The 24,738-nt window shown below is 28.3% G+C and overlaps 1 protein-coding gene across 3 annotated transcripts in view; it reads right to left on the bottom strand.

The window, feature by feature from the left end:
• The window catches only part of LOC123294881 (1-phosphatidylinositol 4,5-bisphosphate phosphodiesterase classes I and II), a 347,646-nt gene that overhangs the window by 21,340 nt on the left and 301,568 nt on the right, over positions 1–24,738 (bottom strand). For all 3 annotated transcript variants that reach the window (XM_044876065.1, XM_044876066.1, XM_044876067.1), the window contains exon 3: positions 12,480–12,617. In XM_044876065.1, the coding sequence (XP_044732000.1) occupies positions 12,480–12,617 (138 nt within the window). The remainder of the gene's footprint in view (positions 1–12,479; positions 12,618–24,738) is intronic.

Genomic DNA, 24,738 nt, shown 5'->3' with positions numbered 1-24,738 from the left:
ATCTCGAGAATTATTCGCCCAATCGTTAAATGAAACCGATTTTTGTATTTTTTGGGTCAAAATTACCTTATATACAGAGTTTTATCGAAATTGGAGACGATAAATTTGTATCGATTTTTTGCAATTTTTTCAAGGGGCACCCCTTAGAAAAATTCGAAAAAATCGTAAAAAATTATTTGTTTCGAAACTCATTTAATAAAGTAATTTTGACCCAAGAAATTCAAAAATCGAGTTTATTTGGCGATTCGCCGAGTAATTTTCGAAAAAAACGATATATCGGATCGATTTCCGATCGATTTACCTATACCAAAATGTTTTTCGTAGGATCAGTATTTTTAATCGTTACAAACTTGGGACTAAACTTAATATACTATGTATATTTCATATATACATGGTATAAAAGAATCATCGAAATCGGTTGGCGTGATATTGAGTTATTCGTCTTCTTGTCGTGCATTCTTAATGCAAATATAAGACTTTTATGGCTTTCTCATGGATGCCGTTGCCAGAACTGGATCAAAATGAAATGGGACCACACGGGAAGCACTAGCTTTCAAATAAATAAACAATCATCAAAATCGGTTCACCAATTCGAAAGTTCTGAGGTAACACACATAAAAAAAATCAAATTAAAACTTCTTCTTTTTTTGTTTGAAGTCGGTTGATATAATTTTATGTAACAGATTATTGATTTATTGATTGGAAATGAATAAATGATAAATGGTATAAATTTTTTTTTAATCTATGATAAATATTTCAATTGTAATAATATTAATCGAAATTTTCTATTTTGCAGGATAATATTATTCGTTTTCGATTACAAATGTAGCGTTTCAAATATTAAAAACATACTACAATTGAGCTATAATTGAAGTAAAAAAAAAAACAATTTACCATTATAAATATTCAGAGAAAACCTCATTCATCTATTCAACATTTTTCTTTTTAACTAATTGAAATCTGCTACAAAATATAAAAAATATGAAAGCATTAGACTGACTATACTACTTAATAACATCATACCACATAGAAGAATGATTTTAAATACTGAATCAGTTAAATATCTTTAAAATCAGTATCATTATTATTCAATGCACACAATATGCTTTTATTTTTTACATTTTTATATAACAAACGAATTTTCACAATGTCTTTTTACTTTTATGTTTTTACAAAATTTACATGCAAATTTATATTTCAAAACTGTTGTCTCTCTCAATAGCAATAAAAAAATATCAAAAATGAATCGGAACGCCTCATCTACTCCAACAACAATTTTGGTGGAACAATTTCGCTAATTCTTTTTGTTGTTGTGTTACATAGTGTCAGAAAAGGTTCTTATGAAAGAAAAAATTAAGAAAATTGAGCGGAACATTAGAAAATTTAAGACAAAATATTAAATCTTATTATATAGGTACTTATGTATTTATTTGCGCTCCCACCATATTTATCTAGAATTGTGAACACATATTTGAATAGTATTAAGTTAGTATTTATTATTATTCATGTATTGTGAATAGGTATTCATTAGAGCTAAATGCGAAACCATCAATATTTTAAAATCTATCAATATTCTACAGACGCGATCAATAACATTATTAATATTGACAAATTAATAATGTTATTGGGATATTGTGTTAATATATATATATATATATATATATATATATATATATATATATATATATATATATATAATAAATCAAATGTGATTTTTCTTTGCACGTACGCTCTACTGCCTCGACTCACAACTATGGTGGAAGATAGTACTTAGTCTTCGATTGATAATAAAGAAGTGAAAACAAACAATTAATTATAAAAGAAGTCAACGACTTAAAGTCTTTGATAATTTGAATAAATCAGAAACCTCAAAAATTCAAATTTTGTATTACATTTTTGTATTCTCGCTATCGAAATTCGACCGTACACTTCCAAATATTTTACTAAGCATTGAAAATTTAGAAATTAAACTAATTTTAAATCAAAAGTGGGAGTTAGAAAATATATTCTGTGTTTTTGTTCCACTTCACCTAGATAATTCAAAAATGTATGGCCTGGTTCTAATTTTTTTATTACACTCCGTATTTCTAAAATAATTTTTTTTTCTTTGTTAGTAAATATTTTATAGTTTTATTATTTTTATGATATATATTTATAAGAAAAATAATTTTACAGTTCACTGTGCATATAATATTATTAAAAACATCACGTGACTTGAATGTAATTAAATTTTCAATTGCTATAATCATCGTATCAGAACAGAGATATTATAGATACCTAGACAGATAGACTTGTCATTTTAAAAATGTATTGACATTTAATTATTTCATTTTAAAATATTGTAATAATAATCTATTTACTGTCAATGAGATAATGTCATGTAGGTTTATCATGTCCATAAAATCTATAAGACGTAAATGAAGGGAACATTCAATAAAAGAGGTGGGTTTTTTTTGCATCTTAAATAACAGAATAAGAAATACGAAAATTTTCAAAACTTATCAATATTTTAAAGTATTTTGTCGGAAATTTTTTTCTCTGTATCACTATAGATATTATGAGACACTTTCTTTTCGAAGAATATTGGATAAATAGATGAAGAAAATTTTGCAATTAAAAAGTAAATTTTTGGCTAGCAATGATTGGCTGGAAGTTGGACACAAGACAATTAACACTACCATCATAAGTCAAAAAGCCATAAATCTAAAAAACATAATTTTACAGTAAATAAGAGAAACAATTTTTTTTTCATAAAGATATATGAATTTATTGTGTAAAAGTTGTTTTATTATGTAAAACTTTGTTTTATATTAAGGGAGTATTCTGGCCTAGAAGCCTAACTGAAGGCATTTTTCAAACTAAAATTATAAAAAAATGATATACATTTCAAAAAAATTCATGGATTCAACAAAAAAACATGTCGTTATCGTCTTAACCTTAACAAATTGTTGACTCCTTTTTATAACCTTCTTGAATTTTTTAAAAACACTCAAAATTGAAATTCTTTAAAATCCAAGGTTCAGAAGATGAAAAGATTTATAAAGAAGATTTCCATCTTTCAAAGGAATCGATCGAGTTTAACTTGAGATATCACATGTCAACTATCTCGAAAAATGTAGTTTCAAGATAAACGCGTTTTATGCTTGATAGACAATTCCGGCAGAGTAACTCGGATAATAATATACCTTTCTTTGGATTAATCGGCGATCTCAGTGTCTTGCATAGTTATTTCTGCTAATCGAGCTGTTTTGCCTTCTTTTAAAGCAGCAGCAGCTCGCAGAACAGAGCGATCAATTCGAACTTCCTTACAAAAAAATCTACTCTAGCTCCGAAAATAATTTGAAATTTGAAATATTCGTTTAAGGACATATTTTTAAGGGTCTAACCTTCTCTTAAAAAATTCATTTCTTCAAACTTCTAGACCAGAGAATACTGCTTTAATATAATAATTATTTTTGAATCTTTTTTAAGAAAAAATTGATTTAGGACCATCCAAGACGAAGTCAAACGGGAATAAATGCCAACTAATCTTTAAAGACAACTCATCATCGCATTGGGTTTTGAGCTTTCTAGTATCATAAAAAGGTGTATTCTTTAGAGAGGTTTAGAAACGCTCAAGAAGCATTTGAAAAATGGTTGTAGTTAGGGACCTAACAAATTTAATTTTACTTTAAATTATCGTATTTAAAATTAAAATAAATACAGATGAAATCTTTAATTATCATTGCTCTAATGATGACTAATGATAAGTATGTTATCAAGTTTTCTAATGCAACAAAAAAAAAAAAAAAAAAAAAAAAAAAATATATATATATATATATTCAACATTTCGAATGCATGTAGAAATTTGAACAGTTGAAACGGATTTTAAATCAAATTATTGTTCAATTATTTTCAACACTGTGAATGTAATCGCTTGGGTTTTTTTAACAAAAAGTGTACATAAACCACATTGAAACTAACTTGAATATACGTATTTTGAATCTAAAATTTATGATACGAGAATTTTATTTACAACTATGTAGTGTACGTATATTCTGATTCTCTTTTTGGAAATATTTTCCCCGAAAATACAGACTTATTGACTGCATCGAAGAGCGAGGAAAGATGATGGGTATTATTAATCCGTTTCAAGACCGCTAGAATATGATTTCGTTTTTATAACACGTATATGACATATACCAAGGTATACTAAGTTTAGTTATATTATACCAGGTATATGAAATCTTCCAAGGTATGCTAAGTTTAGTGCCAAGTTTGTAACCCTTAAAAATATTGATACTATGAACAAAATTTTGGTATAGTTACCTAATGGACTAATTAGGTAAATCACTGAATTAGTCAATTTCCGGTTGTCTGTCTGTCGTCTGTCTGTTCGACTGTCATCACGATTACTCAAAAATGGAAAGAGATATAAAGCTGAAATTTTTATAGCGTGCTTAGGACGTAAAAAGTAAGATTGAGTTTGTTGTTGTTTCTACATGCGTTGAGATAATTGTAAGACGCTTGGAGAGTGAGAGTTTATTAGTTGAATAGATGAACTACAATATAACAGAGAAGCCACGATACAAGTTACTTTTGCAATTTCATGTTACACTTATAATACCTCTTACTTAGATGCATTGCTTATTGCATGTACTCTGTCATACTCGTGATATTTATATGCCTAGATGTAAATCAAACATTCTGTATAATGAAGAGAGGGAAATATGACCTTAGTGATAGGATTCTGTTGCTCACGAGTTTTTTTCATGCAATTTTTTATTCATTTATGCAATGCATCATCAAGAGAAAACTTACACTTGATCTTCTTATAACAGTACTATTCATGATAGGTAAATCCAAGTACTATAAATATGTTAAATGTACATGATTTGAATTTAAAAACTTATATTCAAATTTTTTGGCTCATTGGTTTTTTTTTTTAAGAAAAAATTTTGAAAACATTGATAATGAAATAAGACTTAAAATAATTATACCTCTACCAGTTTAAATACTTGAAATTGAAGATACAAGCAAATATCTCAAAAAATAAGTTTTATGAAATTAAAAAGTAACTAAATACTCATCTCGAAAAAATTTGGAGGAAACTAAATACTCTGTCGAAAATTCTTACCTATATTGGCGAATTTTCGACAGAGTAAGATCTCAAAGAAATTCCGATAACCATTTGAGGTTTTTCTACATGTTTAAGGTAGGTAAATCATTATTTAGGAACTCAATCTGAAGTGAAATATGAACATTTAAGCTCATGGATTTATATAGTTATTCTTAGCTTTTTGATCAGTACCTATTTAGAAAAATTTCAAACTTATTTTCCCACTCTCCTAAAAAGAAAAAACTCTCCTAAACTCCCACTCTCCTAAAAAGAAAGCTTCTAGCTTTCAGAACTAAATTTGTTCTAGTTTTGCATTTCAAGTAGTGAAATGTTTATACGAACTTTACCTTTTAAATACCGCAAATATTTAAGTGTGTGTTATAGTGTGTTATCATTGACGTAAAAAACAGTTTTTCCTTCAGCAATTAATCCAAATTTTCATTGTTCATCATCGTTTCTTTTATACAAGAATAATTTTAAACAAAATGAAAACATATCTTAAAAATATGTTTAATTTAAAATTAAAACACAAAAATAAATGTACAAATTTTTCGAATTTAAACTTAAAAAACAACTAACAGCAGCAAGACATGGGGAGAAAATATTATTAAATTTTTCGTACATACATAAAAGTTAAAATGAAATGCGTAATACGTTTATATAGGGTAACGTGTAGTATCAAGTCAACAATGTACTTTAATTCATGTTCTAGTTTCTCACATTGTAATCTTTTTATAGAAATTGATTATTGTGTTTTGTGACCTATATTAGATTTCTAAAGTGACCAAAATCACTACTTAATAGATATTTTGTTATATCGAATTTCAGTATTAAACTTAAAATAATAAGAAGGTGAAGTTTGAAAACACACAACGTCATCCGTGATGTATCTAGAAACAACAAATAATTAGTTATAGGTACATTAGAATGTGATCCATGGTATATTACAATGATGAATGACTAGTTTTTATCGATGGTTGTTAAAAATTTAAATTGGTGGTTGTGATTGTTGGATTGCTATAAACAGAGACAATTTCCATAGCAATGGTTCAAGAAATAGCTTAAAAAATATACACTGAAAAAAAATTAAAATAATAACATTCCGAAGTTGGCCGTTTCATATTGAAATAAAGTAAAAATACTTTAAAACAATTTTTACAATAGAATGGGATTGAATTTAAAATATGAATTCAATGATACAAAATCGCAGAAGTTAAATAAACTAAATCTTTACTTCTATGAAATAGATTGATTTTAGTTTAAAAAGTGATGCATTTTATTGATGGGATATAAAATTGTACTTAGTTGGAATATATAATCATGTAAATAAAGCGTTTGCTTTAAATATAAGATTTGCTAAGCTTTTGCGTTTGCTTTAAATATAAGATTTGGTTACTACGAGCACATACCTGTCATGTCAATGTGCGGGTGTGTCAACTACATGAAGATTGCTTTTACTAATTTACAGAGAGTTTGAAATAAACTTATTGCTCATTTTTATAATATATTACATATTTTTATACATATGAAAGAACCATCGAAAGTAGCCCAGTTAGTACAGCAGTGGAGTGGACTTAAGTCACTAGAATCAATAGTAATACATATAGGTCGCTGGCCAAAGTTCAACTCAAAGAAATCTAATTTCTTTTAAAAATAAACCTAATAAACCTGCTCATGTGGTTGTGTCAATCACATCACTATTTTGTTATAATATTTCTAAGTGGTAGAGCCAATCAAAAAAAGATTATTTAAAACTATGTTGCATTTCAAAACAACAATATTTGAATTTTGTTAGACAGTTTATTACTTTCATACATACTCATTTGATTGTGTCAACTTCACCACTCAGACCCGTACGGTAGTTGTATCACATTCGTGGCTCCATTCACCACATTTGCTCTCGCGATGAGGTTGAGACAACCTCATATCGGTTGACATTAAGAAATTTTTTTTTTCAGTGCATAAATACAAATTTATGTGTAAATATTAATTTTGATCCCAGGTACTAGACTCTTCTCTATTAATATTCTGATTATAAAATCAAATTAAAATGAATAAAATAATTAAGATTTTAAATGTGATAAATGAAAACGAATTTTCTTCTTTATCAATATTATTATAAAATGATGACTCTTAAAATGAATGCTACACTTGACTAACTTGTAGACATGTTTATGGTTTATGGCAATGAACTCATGGGCACGACCCATTCACTATCTTTACGTATACACAATTATGCTATTTTTGTGCTTGTCATTCTGTCATATTTTTCTCATGCTACCAACTTGTATTTTTTAGTTAAGGTTATTCGATTATTTCACGAAAAGTTAATTCCTAATTGGATTGTAGCCGGATAGAGCTTTGAATCCTCTTGAATTGTAAGACATTGTTATCAATGAGGCAGCAATATATATGAAGACAAATTTCACCAAAAGGCGAGCAATCGACGGTATGGTGGTCCATGTGCTTTGATTTTCAACAAATTTTTTTGTACAAAATAAAAAATCCTTTGCTCTTTTGGCACAATTCTTTCTAAATTAGTTTCTAGTGAGCAATTTCTTTTGTCACATTTTGGTTAAAGACAGAGCCTAACCTCATCGAGATCTTGGCGCATAACTAATCAGACATCTCTTTATAAGATTTGTAAAAATGTTCATATATTCAGTCTATTTGCAACTTGGCAATGGAAGTTTTGACAAAAAATTTTGAGTAAAACCTTTGTGTCCTTCGATTTCTTATTATTTGACTTCTAAAAATCTTAATCTATAAGAATAATCTCCCTTGAATTCACCAACATTTACGTTTTAGCAAATTGCCGAATTTTTAAGAATTAGTCCAAATTAAAAAAAATTTAAGCCTTTTATACAAAATTGCCCTGGCGCTCGTACATCCTTAAAAAATATGTAAGAGTGACTTGCGAGCATCTTCTTTTTTCGTCATTTAAAAACCAACGAAATCACAATTCAGTCGTATAAACATTGACATTAAAACATTCAGTAAAGTTGCGTCACTTGAAAACAGTAGGAGATGTCTAGAGTTGTTTACTATGTTGAAAATTTTTATGTGTAATAAGCAATTTTCTAAATCGAGAAATTATTTAAATATTGTTTTGATTTATTGTTTATTAATCTAATGACCTTAAGGCTAAGTAGTTAGGCTTTAAGCCAAGCTGGCGTGGGATGAAATGGTTAGTAATTTTTATATTTTATTTTTTTTAGTTCATAAATTTTTTTTCAGAGACAAATTATATTATATATATCATGTCGTGTAAAGAGATAACCTTATTAAAAAAATTATTTATTTTATAATAAAAATGTATATATGATGAAAAGTTTAAAAGAAAATACGGCACTAGATAATTTGTAATTTAGTTTTGAAAACTTATGGAGAAGTTTTTCATCATATATATAATTTTACAATTTTTAAAAAGAAGTCTTCTTCATAAAAAAATTTAATATTATTCGTTAAGTATGAATTTTAAACCATTGAAGGTTCTTAATTAAACTTAAAAGTTAATTGTGACATGCAACGTTAATTTTTCTTCCAATTATTTTCTACAGAATGCCTTACCATTTATTAAAAAAACTTGAATTTGACAAAGTCAAAATTGTAATAAAATAAAACAAGTAAGTTTTGGTAGACAATGACAAAATTTGTCAGGAGTTTGTCAAAGACAAGTGAAGAGCACTTTCGAAACAATTATGATTACTTCATTTTTAGCCATAAAAGGATAGTTTAATGAACTTCCATTAATTATACTTGACATGCAGTCGCAACTGGGATTTAAGTTGGTAGATCAACAGGCTCAAGCAGACATGTTTTACGTCTTAGCCTCCTCGCCAACTAGAAATTAAATTTCAACTTCAAAGCGCTTTCACCAAACTTGTACTCAAAGAGGAAAGTAGCTTAATGATTGTAAAATAATGACAGCTTAGAGTGCATTATCTTCTGGTTTCTTCTCAAAAAGAACAGGAGGATATGTATAAGTCAGTGCTGACAAAAATATCTCTCTACTTTCACAGTATCTACTTGTCCTCTTTTGAAGAACAGAAACTTTTAAAACTCGTAATATTGACATATTTTCTTACAAATCCAATCATGTTTGCTGTTTCAAAAAATGTTGAATATTACATTGTCGACGTGCAGTGTTTGCAAATTTCTCTCCATTTATGTCAAAACTAAAATGATTTTCAGCTACCCGAAGCAGAAGATTTCTATAACTAAGTTTAATAAAAATTAAATAAGGTGTTTAACGTAACTGTCAAGCAACCGATGAATCTGACTATTAAATTACGTAACGTTTATTATCCTTGCTGCCTTTTTTCACACCGATAGCTTAAATATGACGTCATCGTGCTCATTTGAGAACGAAATGCTTTCGAAAAACATCGTAGACAGAAGTTTGGTAGACTCGTCAAAAGTAAGCCACTCACGATATTTCAATTATGTATTAATCATTCAAGTACCCATTCTGTCCAACGGTCTATTAATAAAAACGGTCGAAGTGATTTTTAAATTAGTTTTTAAGAAAGAGTTCTTGTGACTGTTGGTACAGAATCATAAAAGAAATATAACTACTGTAACTTGTTTGTAGTTACAAATTTTCTAGGCGTGTTAAAATAAAATTTATATCAGATTTATTCTTTTCAATGATTTTTATTTTTGAAAACTTTTCTACTTGGTATGCAATAAAAATATGTAAAACATATTTGTAAATTTTGTACTATCTCAATCGATTTGCTTGTAGTATAGTATTGTAAAATGAACATCAAAATGAAGAATATCTATTGACAAAGAATATCATCCACTCCAAAAATCCCACGAGTGTTTTAAATATTTGAAGTGATTTTAAAAAATTGATTCGGTAAAGTACAATTTTAAGGTAGTTCAATCGTAAATTCACTTAATTTGAAAATTTAAGGTTAATAGGGTTCTTTCTTAAGCGCGGCTTATTGATGAATAAGTTTTCAAGCACCATCATGTGCCTTGGATCAGAATCAAGTCTTGTTCAAAACTAGTTACAATTATCTTGACGTTTGTTATAGGTCAGAATACCACATAGTAAAAGTTTGACTTAGAGAAGATGATGCCGAAATACGAAACTTGTAGGGTTTCCATGTTTCAATAACATATCTTCTGTGATGCATTTCTTCACAGTGAATTGTAAACATGAAATGTTGAAAAAAACATTAATATAATCAGTGAAGATGATCCAAGGTTTACTAGAGGGTGATCCATCACACGTAATGGTCTTATGCAATAGATCACACATTAAAAAAAAAAAATTTTTTTTAAATTTCTATATCTAGCTATGAACTACTCGCTTGGCTGAGCAACTTCAATATTAAATACAAAGATTATTGTGTTATAATCTTCGCACTTCATATGCAGCCACTTAGCTTTCTTTTGTTCACAATTTCGTTTAGCATCTAAAATTATCTGTGCATCTCTGCTATATTCATGTATTATATATCAAAACCTTCCTATTGAATCAGTCTATCTATTAGAAAAAAGCATACATAGGGATTAGGGACAGACAGACGAAAGCGATTTTGTTTTATACTATGTATTGATTGTATGATATTTACATTCCCGAAAAATACATGACGTGAAAAATACTGGCGGTATACGGGAAGACTTACACCACCGAAAATTTATTTAAATATCTTCGAAGTTTTTGAATTGGGCATCTGGACGAATAAAACCGATTTTACAGCGATATATTTACATAAAAAAGTACCTATCTATAAATGTTTAACGTTTTAACATCAAAATGGTCAACTACAAAAAATTTTGAATGGGTCTGGATGGTATATGTCATAAAAAAATTATGAAAAATTAATAAAAATTGTATGCGTTATTTGTATATAATTAAAAACATTGTTAAAAAAAGATTACCATTATAATACCAGAATATATTTCAATAAAATAATTAATTTTTGAATTTTTTATAATTTTTTATTCAACAGTCCTTTGGTAAGTGTAATCCTTAGGGTTACATTTAAATGCGGCCCACGTGTATAGTTTGTAACTAGTAAAGGATTAAAACTATAAACTAAAACTTGTTAAAATTTATACAGTACCTACATTGAACAACTGAGGTTATTCACATGCTATGTTTGAGACAAGTCATTATTATAATAAAAAGTTGTTCTCTAAAACTTTATATTTTGATTACTTTACTACATTTTAAATAGGATAATTAATCTCATTTTTTAACCATATTCATTCTAAACTACTCCGTTTTAGTCTTAACATATGCACAAACCCAGTTTTTCGAAATATAAATCTTACAAAATTTTACCACGGGAATAATCACATTCTTAATTCTTGTCAGAGAGTACAAATTAAGATTGCTGGATTTTGAATTTTGTTTCCTTTATTGAAAGGCATTGATGAAGTATTCCTGGCACTTGCGTTTGCTGCATTTCCTAATGTGCATTCTCGAAAAAAACGCTGATTTTAGAATACTTTATATGAAAAATTTTTATTTTATCATTTTTTTCATGTCCTTTTAGTGTTATCCTATATTATAAATGTGAAATTTTGTGAGGATGAATGAATGTACCAAACTAATTACAACTGATAGCCCATAGGTATATATTTTAAACATACAGGACATGTCACATTTGAGAGTTACAACAATTCTCTATACATAATTTAACGGGTTGTTTAAATCATTCTTACCAATCCGAACCAATTGCTATCAATATATATGTTTCCCTATAAATGCTTGTTTGTTTGTTTGTTTGTTACGCTTTCACGCAAAAACTATCGAATGGATTTGAACGAAACTGTTGAACAATATAGCTCATACATCAGAATAACACATAAGATATAATTTATAAAGATTTATTTTTTTTAACTTAAAACAAATTAAATTTAATCAGGCATTTTACTGTTCCATCTATGATCATCATTTTGAACCATAAATTAACGATTTCTGTAAAAATTTAAAATAAATGAATTTAAATAAATTCATGACCATCTTTTCTGATATACTCAATTATGACTATATTACACTAAACAAAAATTGAAACTGTGTGTATATTTATTTTAGCTGTGTAAAACAATCCCTTCGAGAGTTATGGAAGCGGGATAAGTAAGATCAAGAGAGCTCGAGGCTATAAAGCGGAAAAATAAATAATTTTACCGCCACACAATATTTGCAATCTTGGAGAATTTTAACTTCAAATTAAGAAAATTTTAAAGTTTATTCTCAATAAATAAAATAAAAAATTAAAGAACAAAACATAAAAGAAAATTAAACTTTTTTTTGGACATAGATTTCATTTTTCGCTAAAATCAAAAATTATGGTATAGTGGTAAAATTTGAGGAAGGAGATAAATATTAAAATTAAAATTGTAATTTGTTACTTACTTGGGCAATGTCTTTTCTTGTCGTGCAGAAGTTAATAAAAGTGATGTTAACAAAATCCGAAGCACAGCATACGGTAACGGTTTTTTCTTCTAATGTGTCCTGTGAGCCTAATGTGACCATACCACGCAATTTTGAATCCTGTAAATAAAAAATACAAATTATTATTCTGATAATAATACTTTTAGCAAAGTCATATTTTGTTTTTAGGTGACTATTTCCGAAAATTTATTCGTTAAGAAAATAACTCAAAAATTAAATTCAACATCTTACAATTGACTTTGAGCTTGCAAATGGAATGTGTCAACGTGTTTACGTAGCTGTTAATACTGTTATAAATTTTGGCATGGTGTGCTATGTTCTTGACGTAGAAATGTTAAGATACAAAAGCTTATGAATAAAAATATACATACATAATTAAAATTACGTCACACGATGTTTGACGAAATTTCTTTCTTCAAGCGTTTTCGTTTCTCTTTTGAAAAGCTTAAAAATAAAAACTTGCTTATAAAACTTGCGACCTCTCCATTTTTGCAAAAAAAAAAAACTTTGCTAACTCAAGTCAAGAAAATAGGAATTTGATAGGAGAGAAAATATTAACTTGCTCACAAGAGGGAAAATATTACAAACCCAAAAATTTGTGTTTGATATCTGTAAACATAATTTCAAACTCTGATAAATAATTCTGGTGTTAACGGTTTCCAGTTTAAATATTTTTCTAGCTTAGAGATAATGCAACGAAATTTAAAATAAACGGTCCGAAACATCGGACAAGACTTTATTATATTATAAAATTGATATATTATTCTTGTAATATTTTTATTGAAAGCAGCCAATTGTAAGAATTATTTAAAAACAAGTAATGAGGAACAGGCTTAGGTATTTATTGGATTTAATATAATATTTAGAAGGATCTAGTTTGTAAGGGTGAGGTTAAGCAAAGTTACAAAAGTTACTTGAAAGATATTTTAAATAATATTTGATCAATTTTGGGTAGGGTTGATTTGACCACATTTGGCGATTTCATCCCCTCCAGCTCCATGGCTCCAGGGGGAGGGCCCCAGAGGGGAGTTATATCAAACCTAGGACCTTGTTGATATAAACCCTGATACGAAGTTTCACTGCTGTCCCCTCAGCCTCTCCCTAGAAAATCCCATTTTTCTGTATTCGGAAAGATTTTCCCAAGAGTGTGGGCCTTCTCGAATTTTCCCGGATATGTGGCTTATACCAATCTTAGGAACACCTTAAGGTCTAGCCTTGTGCTAAGTTTAATCGAAATCGTTAGACCCGTTTTTGAGAAAACTCCAAAAATCCTGGAATTTGGCCTAAAGGGAAGTACCCTTGAAAAAAGGCCTAGGAAAAAATGAAAAAATCGTCTGGTATTATGACCAAACTGATCCTTGAGAAAAATCTGTTGAAAATTGAAGGCTCCAGCTTGGTAACGGACATACCGACATACCGACGGACGCAACATTTTTTAAAAACCACTTTTTGGAATCAGGGACCCTCAAAACGTTTTTCTGTTGAAACCCCGATATCGATTTTTTTTTCGATCGCAATAATTTATTATATTCATAATATAATAAAGTAAAAATGCTTAGTTGGCTTACAAAATATAAAAATATTACTTGCTACTATGCTCAGCAAATATTTTATTTTATAACTAGTTCTTTTTTGTCAATGTAAAATTTCGTTTGTACATGTTTCCAGAATATAATTTTTAACCACAAGAGAGAAAATATTATAAACACAAAAATTTTCGTTTGATATACTATAAATTTAATTTTAAACACTGATAAAAAACTCAGAGATTCAGTGAATATAAAGAATTAATTTTATTGACTGTAATTTTTTTTAGTTTAAATATTTTTCGTAGAGATGATCATGTAGCGAAATTAAAAAAAAAACGCTTCGTTAGCTTACAAAATATGTATCACACAAGGCTAGCGTATCCATGAGATGCATGCAAATATAAAAATTGAAAATATTAAAAAATAAAAAGAAAATACATAGAATAACTAGAAAAAAAAGTAATTTGTTGTTAGAGAAGAGAGCTAGTTCGAAGTAGTATACCAGAGAGTTGGTTACGATTGAATGGGGTGGGATCGGGTGGTGGATTGTTTGCTTGTTTGGCTGTTCAACTCAATAGTTTATAAAAATATCATGTGTCAGAATAAAGAATGTGTTGAATCAAGTGTAACGATTTCAGTTTGAAGTAAAGTATATATACGATGAATATTTGATGAAAATTCATTTTTCTTATATTTTTTTCAATTTTTCAATTTTAACCAAAGATTGATTGAAGTACATTAAAGCGAAGAAAATGTATACAAAATAATACTAAGAAACAACAGTATAGGGTGAAGTGTTTAACCATGATGATATTGTGTATTCTATTGCTTCTTTTTGTTTTCAAGTAGAATAGAAATAAAATTAATGCAAGAAAATTCTGTTTTTACTAATGATTTCTTTACAAGTAGATTATTACGTTCCCTGTTTAAATCATACCTAAATTTTTGATTATACTGTGGTCATATTTAAATTTTAAGCATAAAGTAAAAAATTTAAGAAGTCCTTAATTATACAAGTGGAAAAAGTTTGGCCCTCCTCAACCTGAGTCAATTAAAAAAGTAATTGAAATTATTAATTTTTAAAGAATGAGAAAAGAGGGTGCCTGATATTGAAAATTATAGGTTTTTATTTTAAATGTTTCAAACGCATCAGTCTCCTGAGTCTGTTCCCTGGAAAGCATCTTTAGGTACTATTAACGGGGTAGGTATATACATCAAGGTCGATAGCACCTCTTGGTCATGCATCATAAATAAATAAAATATACAATGTGTGTTCGTTATATCTAGGCATATAAATATCACTAGTATGACAGAATACATGCGTTAAGCAATGCATCTAAGTGAGAGGTATTATATATATGTGTTAACCCCCACTCTCTGCAGGCATACAACAAAAGAACTGTCGTATAGCTTAAAGGACATCGAAACCACGATAAGTCACTTTTGCAATTTCATATAGCACCTATAATACCTCTTACTTAGATGCATTGCTTAACGCATGTACTCTGTCATACCCGTGATATTTATATGCCTAGATGTAACGAACACAATTTGTATAGTTTTTATCGATAGCTGTTTACTATTTAAATTCATTAAAAAATACATAATGTGTAGGAATAATTGTAATGGAAGGAGATATTTTACGAATGTCTTAAAAAGATCTAAGGTATAGTAGTCTCCCATATATCTTATTCTCCCTTTTACAATATATATACAAATATTGTTAACTAAAAGAAGCTCCACTTCAGTAGGTAAGTGCCTGTGTTTATTAAATAAAATTTCATAAACAAGATAAAATATTTATTTAGAATAAAATTTATCTGCAACATAATTCGTGTAGAAGCAAAAAAGGCTAGCTGTTAATAATTGCTAAATAGAAAAAAATTTTATATACGAGTTAAAAAAATATTATCAGGATTATTTTAACGTTGGTTACAATAAAGCGTCATCTGAAAGTCTTATTTTCGACTTTCAGTTTTTGTCGACCAGTTAGACGTATACTGCTAATTATATCATGGCAAATATTGTATTTCAATTACGTGTGTGGATTATCGGTACATTCCAGCAATTTCATCGTCACGAAAGATAATCCATAGGTGGGAGATAACGCAAATAGTGAAATTTTTCCCCTTTTTGAAGCGCTATTCTTGAGTAGGTCTGTTAAAGGTGGAATAACAAAACGTATTGAATGTAAATCTCATCCGTAAGCTGTCAAATGAAGCCTTGCTGGAAGGAATGCGTCCAAGACACAGTGCCCTTCGGTCCAGTAAACACAACTGGCATAAATTAACCTTTCCAATGAGCCCAATATTATTTTATAAATTTAATTTCGGTTTACAATTTATTCCCTTAAAAAAAAAAAACATATTTGGTACCCTCTATTGATCGGTACTAGAACACGTTATTTACAAAAGTAATCATAGTCATATATTTACTTCTATTCAAAAATATTATTATTGCATTTGCATATGAACTCTTTACTAGTAGTAGGCAATCAGCCAAAATATGTAATTCACATTCAAATAAAAATAAGTAAAATATAGAAAAATTGTATTCACTTGATAGGTTTTTCAATGAATCGTGATAGTCATCGTGTATGAATTTTACTATGGAATAGAGGATGCCGAAAGACTGAAAATAAATTAGCTTCCTGTAAGATTTTCGTCTCGAAAGATTGCAAAGATTGGTTTATTATTTCGATCGAAAGATATTATAAGTATTTTGGTGTAAGGATTATAATTTCTAATTGGAAAATTAGAAAAACTTTGAGATAAATTATAGTAAATTTTATACAGTTATGATGAGACTAAAAATTAAATTTGATTAATATTGAATGAAATTTTATTTCCTTAATAAATAATAATGCATCAAATATTTTAAAATTTTGGTTTACAAAATACAAAATTTTTTTTTTTTACCCCTTTTTTTTTTTTTACAAAATATTTTTTTTTTACGTCTGTTGCATACATAAATAAGTCAGACACGTGGTTTCCAGACGCGTGAGCAAACCACACACAGTTATCCGTGTGAAAATCATGGATTTTGTAAATTAAATTCACACTCTTGCAGTGATTCTCTGTGTCTTGTTGATGGTCATTGTACATGCGAGTCACAATTGCAACCAATTTTATAATGGCTACGTGTGTATGGTAAAGTTAAGTAGACCTGCTCCAGATTTTTTACTATTAAATAAGTGGTTCTGATTTTTGGTTATATCTGATTACTGTTTATAGATGGCGTTTGATATGCAATTTGAAAAACATGATTAATTTTTGATTTGTTTATATTTTAATAATTATTAGAATTGTTTTTTATACACACGTTAATAATTTCAATTTACAAAATATGAAATTTTAATTATTGATACCATAGTTAACTAAAAATACAGTTAATCCAAAGTTTTAGCTTTCATCTCCGTTGACATTCCCCATAATTTTTTTTATGGCCCAATCCTTCGCGTGTGTCCTCAAAAGGCAAAAAAAAACGTTTCATCACAATCTGATCAATGGTAAAGGATCGTATAGAGGACAAACATACAAACATTCATTTTTATTTCCATAGATTGGAGCATAGACAACTAATTATAATATAGATAAGAAACTTGTACTGTTTTTACCATGTGAGTTCCAAAAACTTATGACTCTGTTCAAAAGATTTCACTACTGTAGATCAGTTCTTAATTTATACAGTATAGGCAATGAATATTACAAAAACGTTGTATGTATCACATAAACTTTCTAAAATTTCTACAATCATTTTGATCATAGTTGCCTGGTCAAATTTGACAGACTAATACAAAAATTTATCTGAAATAGTGTCAAATAAAATATTAATTAAAAATTAAATAAATATTAAGATGGTTTTTCATTGTTGTGTGAAAAGTTGTGTAAAAACACAGAAAGATATTAGTTTACATGTGATTCCTAAGAATTTTGAGGTAAGTAAAAAATTGTTAACTTGGATAGAAATATTCTTGAAAGACTTAATTTTTCAGAAGTTTAAAAATTGGACAATAGCGATTGGTCGAACGGACATCGAATACTCGAAACGTGAAAACTATCGTGTCTGCGATTTACATTTCGCCGACAAAACGAAACTCCAGGCTTCAACAGGAAAATTGTGAACTTACTTAAAGCCTAATGCTTTTCCTAGCCTCCACTTAAGTAGTAAGTTAAAATCCTTATGTAACTAACGTATGTTTAATTTATTATTGTATGTAGGTCTTATAGAGGGACCACGAATGTAGACACAATTTGATTATAAGGTAATTTTTATTTATTTTAGGTTCACAATTTTTACATGCAGAGACCTCGAACATAAATTTGAACAAAACTGCATCAAAACGACCTGGTGAGTGAATTTAATTGTTAGATACTAAAAAGTAAATATAAAAATATAGTTATGAGAATAAAAATAAAACCTAAAGAGATATTAAATATTCATTAATGCATTTTTTAAATTGTTATGTCTAGTGAATAAATCGCCATGAAACACAAGTTTATTTCCTTAAACGCTTGGAAAATTTACCTTTTATTAGCGTTTATTTTAAAGGAGAACTTTTGATAGCGAACCACCATCCAATTCTGTATGATTTTTCATGAGAAGGCATATTTTGTGCTCATTTACAATCTGTTTGGATTCAATTATACTTTATTAAATCACAAAAAATGGAATTGTTATTGAAATTTAGGAGCTTTTGTACTTTTACACTATTTGACACCTAAAATCATAATATTATGTATATAGAACATAAGTTTTTTAATTGTTGTTCAAAAAATTTTTAATTAATTTTTATCAATAACGGCAAATTTAAATGAAATCAATTTTTAGGATCGCCTATGGCTTCTACGAGTCGAAAGATTATGGATATAAATATCGAAGAAGAACAAATTCGACCTGCGTTTCAAATAGATTTGTTGCCAACCTTGTTTCTTTTTTTCTATTTTATCAAAAATCTATATTTTATTTTCATAGATTTGAAGAAAAAAATGTATTTACTAAAAGAAGGAAATGTGAGAAGGGTGAAAGAACTATCGAAATCAGCAAGAAAATATTACCATATTGCGAAAGATATGTTAAAACTTGATCGAAAGTTGAAAGATAAAAATGAAACATATCTTAAAAGATGGAAAATGCAAACACGAATGCAAACATTTATTAGTTTTAATTTTAGTTGTAAGAAACACGATTTAAAATTTTTATTTGTAAATAGAATGTTTTTAAGATTAGTTGTTTAATAAATTTATTTTATAATTTAAAAGCGTTTTTTTTTCTTTAAAATATTTAATTATTTTTTGTTTTACTGTTTTAAGCACATGATTTGGAAAAAGATATTTGATAGCATTTCAAATAAAAATTTGATACCAAAACATGTTCTAAAACAGTAAAACAAAAAAAAAGTAAAAATTTAAATTTTATTTAGAATTTGGCATTGAGTATTTTAAAAAAGGCGGTCAATTGATTGAAGCGCTATCTGGTGAACAGAGTGAGAACTAAATCTCAAGTTTCCTTGGTGATGATAGAGATGCCCATCTATAGTATAATATAAATATTTATTATCTATGGATTGGAGTACTAGTTATGCAAATATTAAATTTTCAATATAAAACAAATAAGTTCAAACTGTGAAATATAAAATTTGATTAGAAAATTTTTATTTAGTATAAAATATACATTTAAAAATAAATTTGGAATGTTTATTTTATACAAGGAAATACACGAAAAATTGTTTATAAACAATGGTTGAAAAATAGCCGACAGATATTTTAAAATTATTTTATAGTAGAGCTTTTTTTTTAATAAAAAAAGGATTTTATAATATATGAACAAGCATCGGAGCGAGCAGCTTATTAATACAAAAAAATCTAAAAATTAATTAATATCTGACAAACAAACAAAATTAATATGTTTGAGAATAAAATTATAATTGAACAAAGCACGTAATTTTCTAAAAAATAACTACATAAAATACAAAATACTAATATATTGTAATCCTTAAAGTAGAGGACATTTATAGGAAGTATTTGAACCAGTGTTGCCGTGAGACGAGTCGAAGGGCGATTTGCATGGCTCTTGAGTTATCTCGGCTTGTTTCTGTCATTAGAAATGTTTTCTTACGTTTCGTTTCATCTCATTTTTATAGTTTAAATTCTTTTTGGTATATTCAAATAAGAATAATCATTATTAATATCTCATTGGTTTAAACATTTAACAAGAATTCGAATTAAAAAATAGAAGAATTTCTTAGACAAAAATTGTCAGTTTCTGATTAGTACATTTACAAACATTAGAAATTAATAGGGATTTATTGGAAAATCTATCGTTTGCATCATTGTCTGTCCCTTGAATATCTGCTGCTGCGTATCGAATAATTATCGAAAATCGGGATTCTTTTCGCCTCTCGTTGACCTACTCTCGTACTTATTTTCTCGTTTCTCTCGTCTCGCAGTAGTCGTCAATTTGAAGCAGCATGTTTTTAGAAAATCAGCGCTTCATGTGTACTAAGGTTCATAAGGGATGTTAATTGGTTTGAATTAGCAATGCTGCGAGTCAAGATTTGTAAAAGTTTTCTTATGTTTCGGTATGTTTTTAGACTTGAAGATTTTATTTTGAATTCGGTTAGTAGCAATTTTGATTTTTCAAATAATTGTTCATAAATTATGACATGGATTGAAAAACACATTTTGTGTAAAAGTAAAAAAGTAAACAAACTTTAAGTTACAGTTATTAATATTCAATTCCTGTAAAATATTAATACAAATATAAATATTTATATTTAAGGAATAAAAAGCTATATGTATAATGTTTTGATTGACGATACTTTCTATGAAACTTTTTAAGATAAATTAGAAGAAGAAAAAATTTGGCACACATAAAAATTGCACGTACAACATTTTAAAAATTCATATTTCTCACACCGTCATTTTAAACAATCACATTTCTTTTGTTTATAATTATTATTAAAGTAAATATAAAAAGTCATATCACATAAAGATATGACACATCTGTTGATTTTTTACCTCCGTCTACAGTATCTTACACATAAAAGAGGTTGATTGATATTTTCAAAATGTTTAAATAGTTTTTGGGTCATTACATGCGTAAAATATCTACACATCTGAGAACCTGGTTGAAGCGCTGTTTGGGCGGTGTCTCTACTCTCTCGGAGTTCAGATACCGACTGTGATACTCTATAAGTGCAGGTGCGTGCAGAACTGACTTGGTCAACGGAGGTTTATTGTTATAAAAGTTTTACCACGTTTTTCGCTGATTATTTCAGTTCTTTAATTATTTTGAGAGGTTGAGTATATCTCTTTCATGCATATACTGTGCATAATACCAGCCCATTAGAACCGATTCAGACTTACTCCCATTTGCGTTGGAAAAACTGCTAAGCACGATTTTATGTAACTGTAAAAAGGGATGTAGTGCAAAATGTGCTTGCAAAAAAATTGGACTTGTTCTTTAGCATGTACAAATTGATACAGAGACTTGTTTGATACCAACGAGGAGACATGCGCTGCATCACTATTGGCCAATTTACTTGCACCTACGACGAAGAAGTAGAACAAGAAGAAGAGGAAGCAGAAGTATTAGAGAATTATGAATCAGATGAATAAATTTACCTTTTTTTTTTTTTTTTTTTTAATTTACAACGCTTTATCATTTTCAACCCTTATCTTTAATTATTTAATAGTTTTAAATTAATCACAACAGATTCGTGGAATAAGCTACCGGGGAAACCACGTTAAAAAAATTACCTAAGTGCACTAACTTAAAGATGACGTGGAAACGTGTGCACATTATGACTATTACAACTTTTCCAAGTTTTTGAATTGTTATATCTCAGAAACAGTGGCTCTTAAGAAAAGAAGTATTGAGATAAATTTTATATATAATTATCTGATCTATAATCTTTATCTGAACTAATCTTATGATAAAACTAAACGTTTTGTAGAAAATCGTGAAAAAACTATTTTTGTGATTTTTAGTCCTGGGTTATTTTTTCTCCAGGGTATTCTTCAGATTTGAGAGCATGTAGTAGTTCCTGGCAACTCACACCGACACTAATTACAAATCAATGGAATATGCTACAAAGTAGCTACATTTGCGTCAGTCCTAAGACTTTTCGATCCACGATGTACATAAAAGATTAAAGCGCGTTTAAATGAAAAAGACCTCGAACAAATTAGATGCAATCTGCATTTTGGCCAAACTTTTTTAAAATTTGGCAAATGATAGTTTAAGTCATTCTAAAGAAAAGTTCCCATGGTCACAAGCCATGAAAATGACAGGATTTCATGTTATAGCTAAATTAAAGTTGGAAAATGAACTTATTTGTATAATATATGCCTATGTGTGTATAGGCAAATACATATACTACATGCATACGTGTGTTTTTTAACATAAGGTTGTTGTTTTTATACCATGTAACATATATATGAAATATACATAGTATATTAAGTTTATTATACCATGTATATATGAAATATACATAGTATATTAAGTTTAGTCCAAAGTTTGTAACGCTTAAAAATAATGATGCTAAGAAAAAAATTTTGTCATAGGTGTTCATAAAATCAAATAATTAGTCCATTTCCGGCTGTCCGTCCGTCCGTCCGTCCGTTTGTGGACACGATAACTCAAAAACGAAAAAAGATATCGAACTGAAATTTTTACAGCGTACTCAGGACGTAAAAAGTGAGGTCAAGTTCGTAAATGAGCATCATAGGTCAATTGGATCTTGGGTCCGTAGGACCCATCTTGTAAACCGTTAGAGATAGAACAAAAGTTTAAATGTAAAAAATGTTCCTTATCAAAAATTAAACAACTATTGTTTGAAACATTTTTTCGTAAACATCACTGTTTACCCGTGAGGGCGCCAATTAGGCGAAAATTTTATTATATGTACTATACTTGATTATCAGTTATGTATGTGTCACATGTTTGTATATGTAATGTGATAAAGAAATCAACACTGACTATGCATGGTATTTCAACAATTAACTCAGTCAATTGTTTGTTTTCACTTGTTTAATTCTTGTTTTTTTTGAAGATGTTACAAAATTCTAAGAAGAAACAGTGTTAAATGTTCAGTGGATCAATAATATGAATTGTTAAGATCAATATTTTCAGCTAAATATATACGTACATGATTTTTAACAATTAAATTAACAATTAAATTACAAAAATTTTTGTTATATAAATGAGTACATTTTCCAATTTTAATTTAGCGATAACTTGAAATTGTGTCATTTTCATGACTCGTGACCATTGGAACTTTTATTCAGAATGGACTTAAACTATCATTCCCCAAAACTTGAAAAAGTTTGACCGAAATGCAGATTACATATAATTTGTGCGAGGTCCTTTGTAAACAAATTCTTTTATAAGAAATAGCTGCATAAGAAAATATACTACGATTAGTTGTTCAATCGTTATACACAAGTTTAGTGTGCAATATGGAGGTTGTGTTCATATAAGATTTTTCTGTCATCAAAATTTTTATTTTACTTTATTTAAAATTATTTGTAATATAAAATCAAATAAGATAGGTATAACTTAAATGGTGTTGTTACATTGGCTTCCATCGTTTGTTACTATGTAAGTGTCAAATTACACCAGTGTTGTTTTGTTTGTGCTATTGAATTTCATATTTCCTTAGATAATATTTGTTTTATAAAAGTAATTTTCACTTGAAAGTTTAATTACGATTTTCCTATTAATAGAAGCAATAATAATACGTTTCAAAATAAAATTAACGAAACTAATTTTCATTTATTTCAAATTACTTATAAATATTTGTATACAGGGTGTGCCATATTCTATGACGGCATGTACACATTGAGTAACTTTTACATTTGCCAATCGATGGAGTAGATTAGACATGTTTTTGAAACGCCAATTTAGTACAATTTTAACCATGTATTGCTTAACACCGAGACAAAGCGCCGATAAACTTACGCTGTACATGGAAAATAGTCGTTCTTTGTGCTAATAGGTACCACTGACGTCTGTCAAGTCTGACAAAACCATTTTCGGTGTTAAATTTTGTTGAGCACGGAACAGTGACAGATCGTAAACATGTCGTTCATCAACCACCAAGGTCTTATAATAAACTGGTTGAAGCAGTCAAAGAAAATGTTGCCAAGAACCCAAAAGTGTAATAGTACAAGATCCGAATTAAGGTCGACCTTCACCCATCTGTTTACCGAATGAGAGTTATTTTTTATGAAATGTAAAATATTTACAAATATCCCTGTTGTGGGTTGCCCTAAAAAATATGGTCCAGACAACTTTTAATAAAAATATCAAAACTTTGAAAGTTTGTAAACTTTATTTTTTGACTGATATTTTGTGGACAATCATATAGCACCGTATTTGCAATAAAATTATCTTTATTTATATATGTGAGGCAATGAATTAACAGATGAACGTAATTACTATTCACAACTTGTATAAATGCGAAAATAGTGAACGAAAAGAGGCAGACAGCATAGCTGCTGCATATTCTTTATGGCTTTTACTTTCGAGTAGATCAATATTCGTTAGATATGCAAGTCTGAAAAATTTCAAAAAATTTTACTCTTGATATTTTCACTAAAAGTAGTCTTGACCACATTTTTTTAGGCAACCCATTGCAGGGATATTTGTTAACATTTTATATTTCATAAAAAATAACTTTCATTCGG

Source organism: Chrysoperla carnea, chromosome 3 (assembly GCF_905475395.1).
Source record: "Chrysoperla carnea chromosome 3, inChrCarn1.1, whole genome shotgun sequence".
In the NCBI taxonomy this organism is placed as follows: domain Eukaryota; kingdom Metazoa; phylum Arthropoda; class Insecta; order Neuroptera; family Chrysopidae; genus Chrysoperla; species Chrysoperla carnea.
This window is presented reverse-complemented; position numbering and strand designations above follow the sequence as displayed.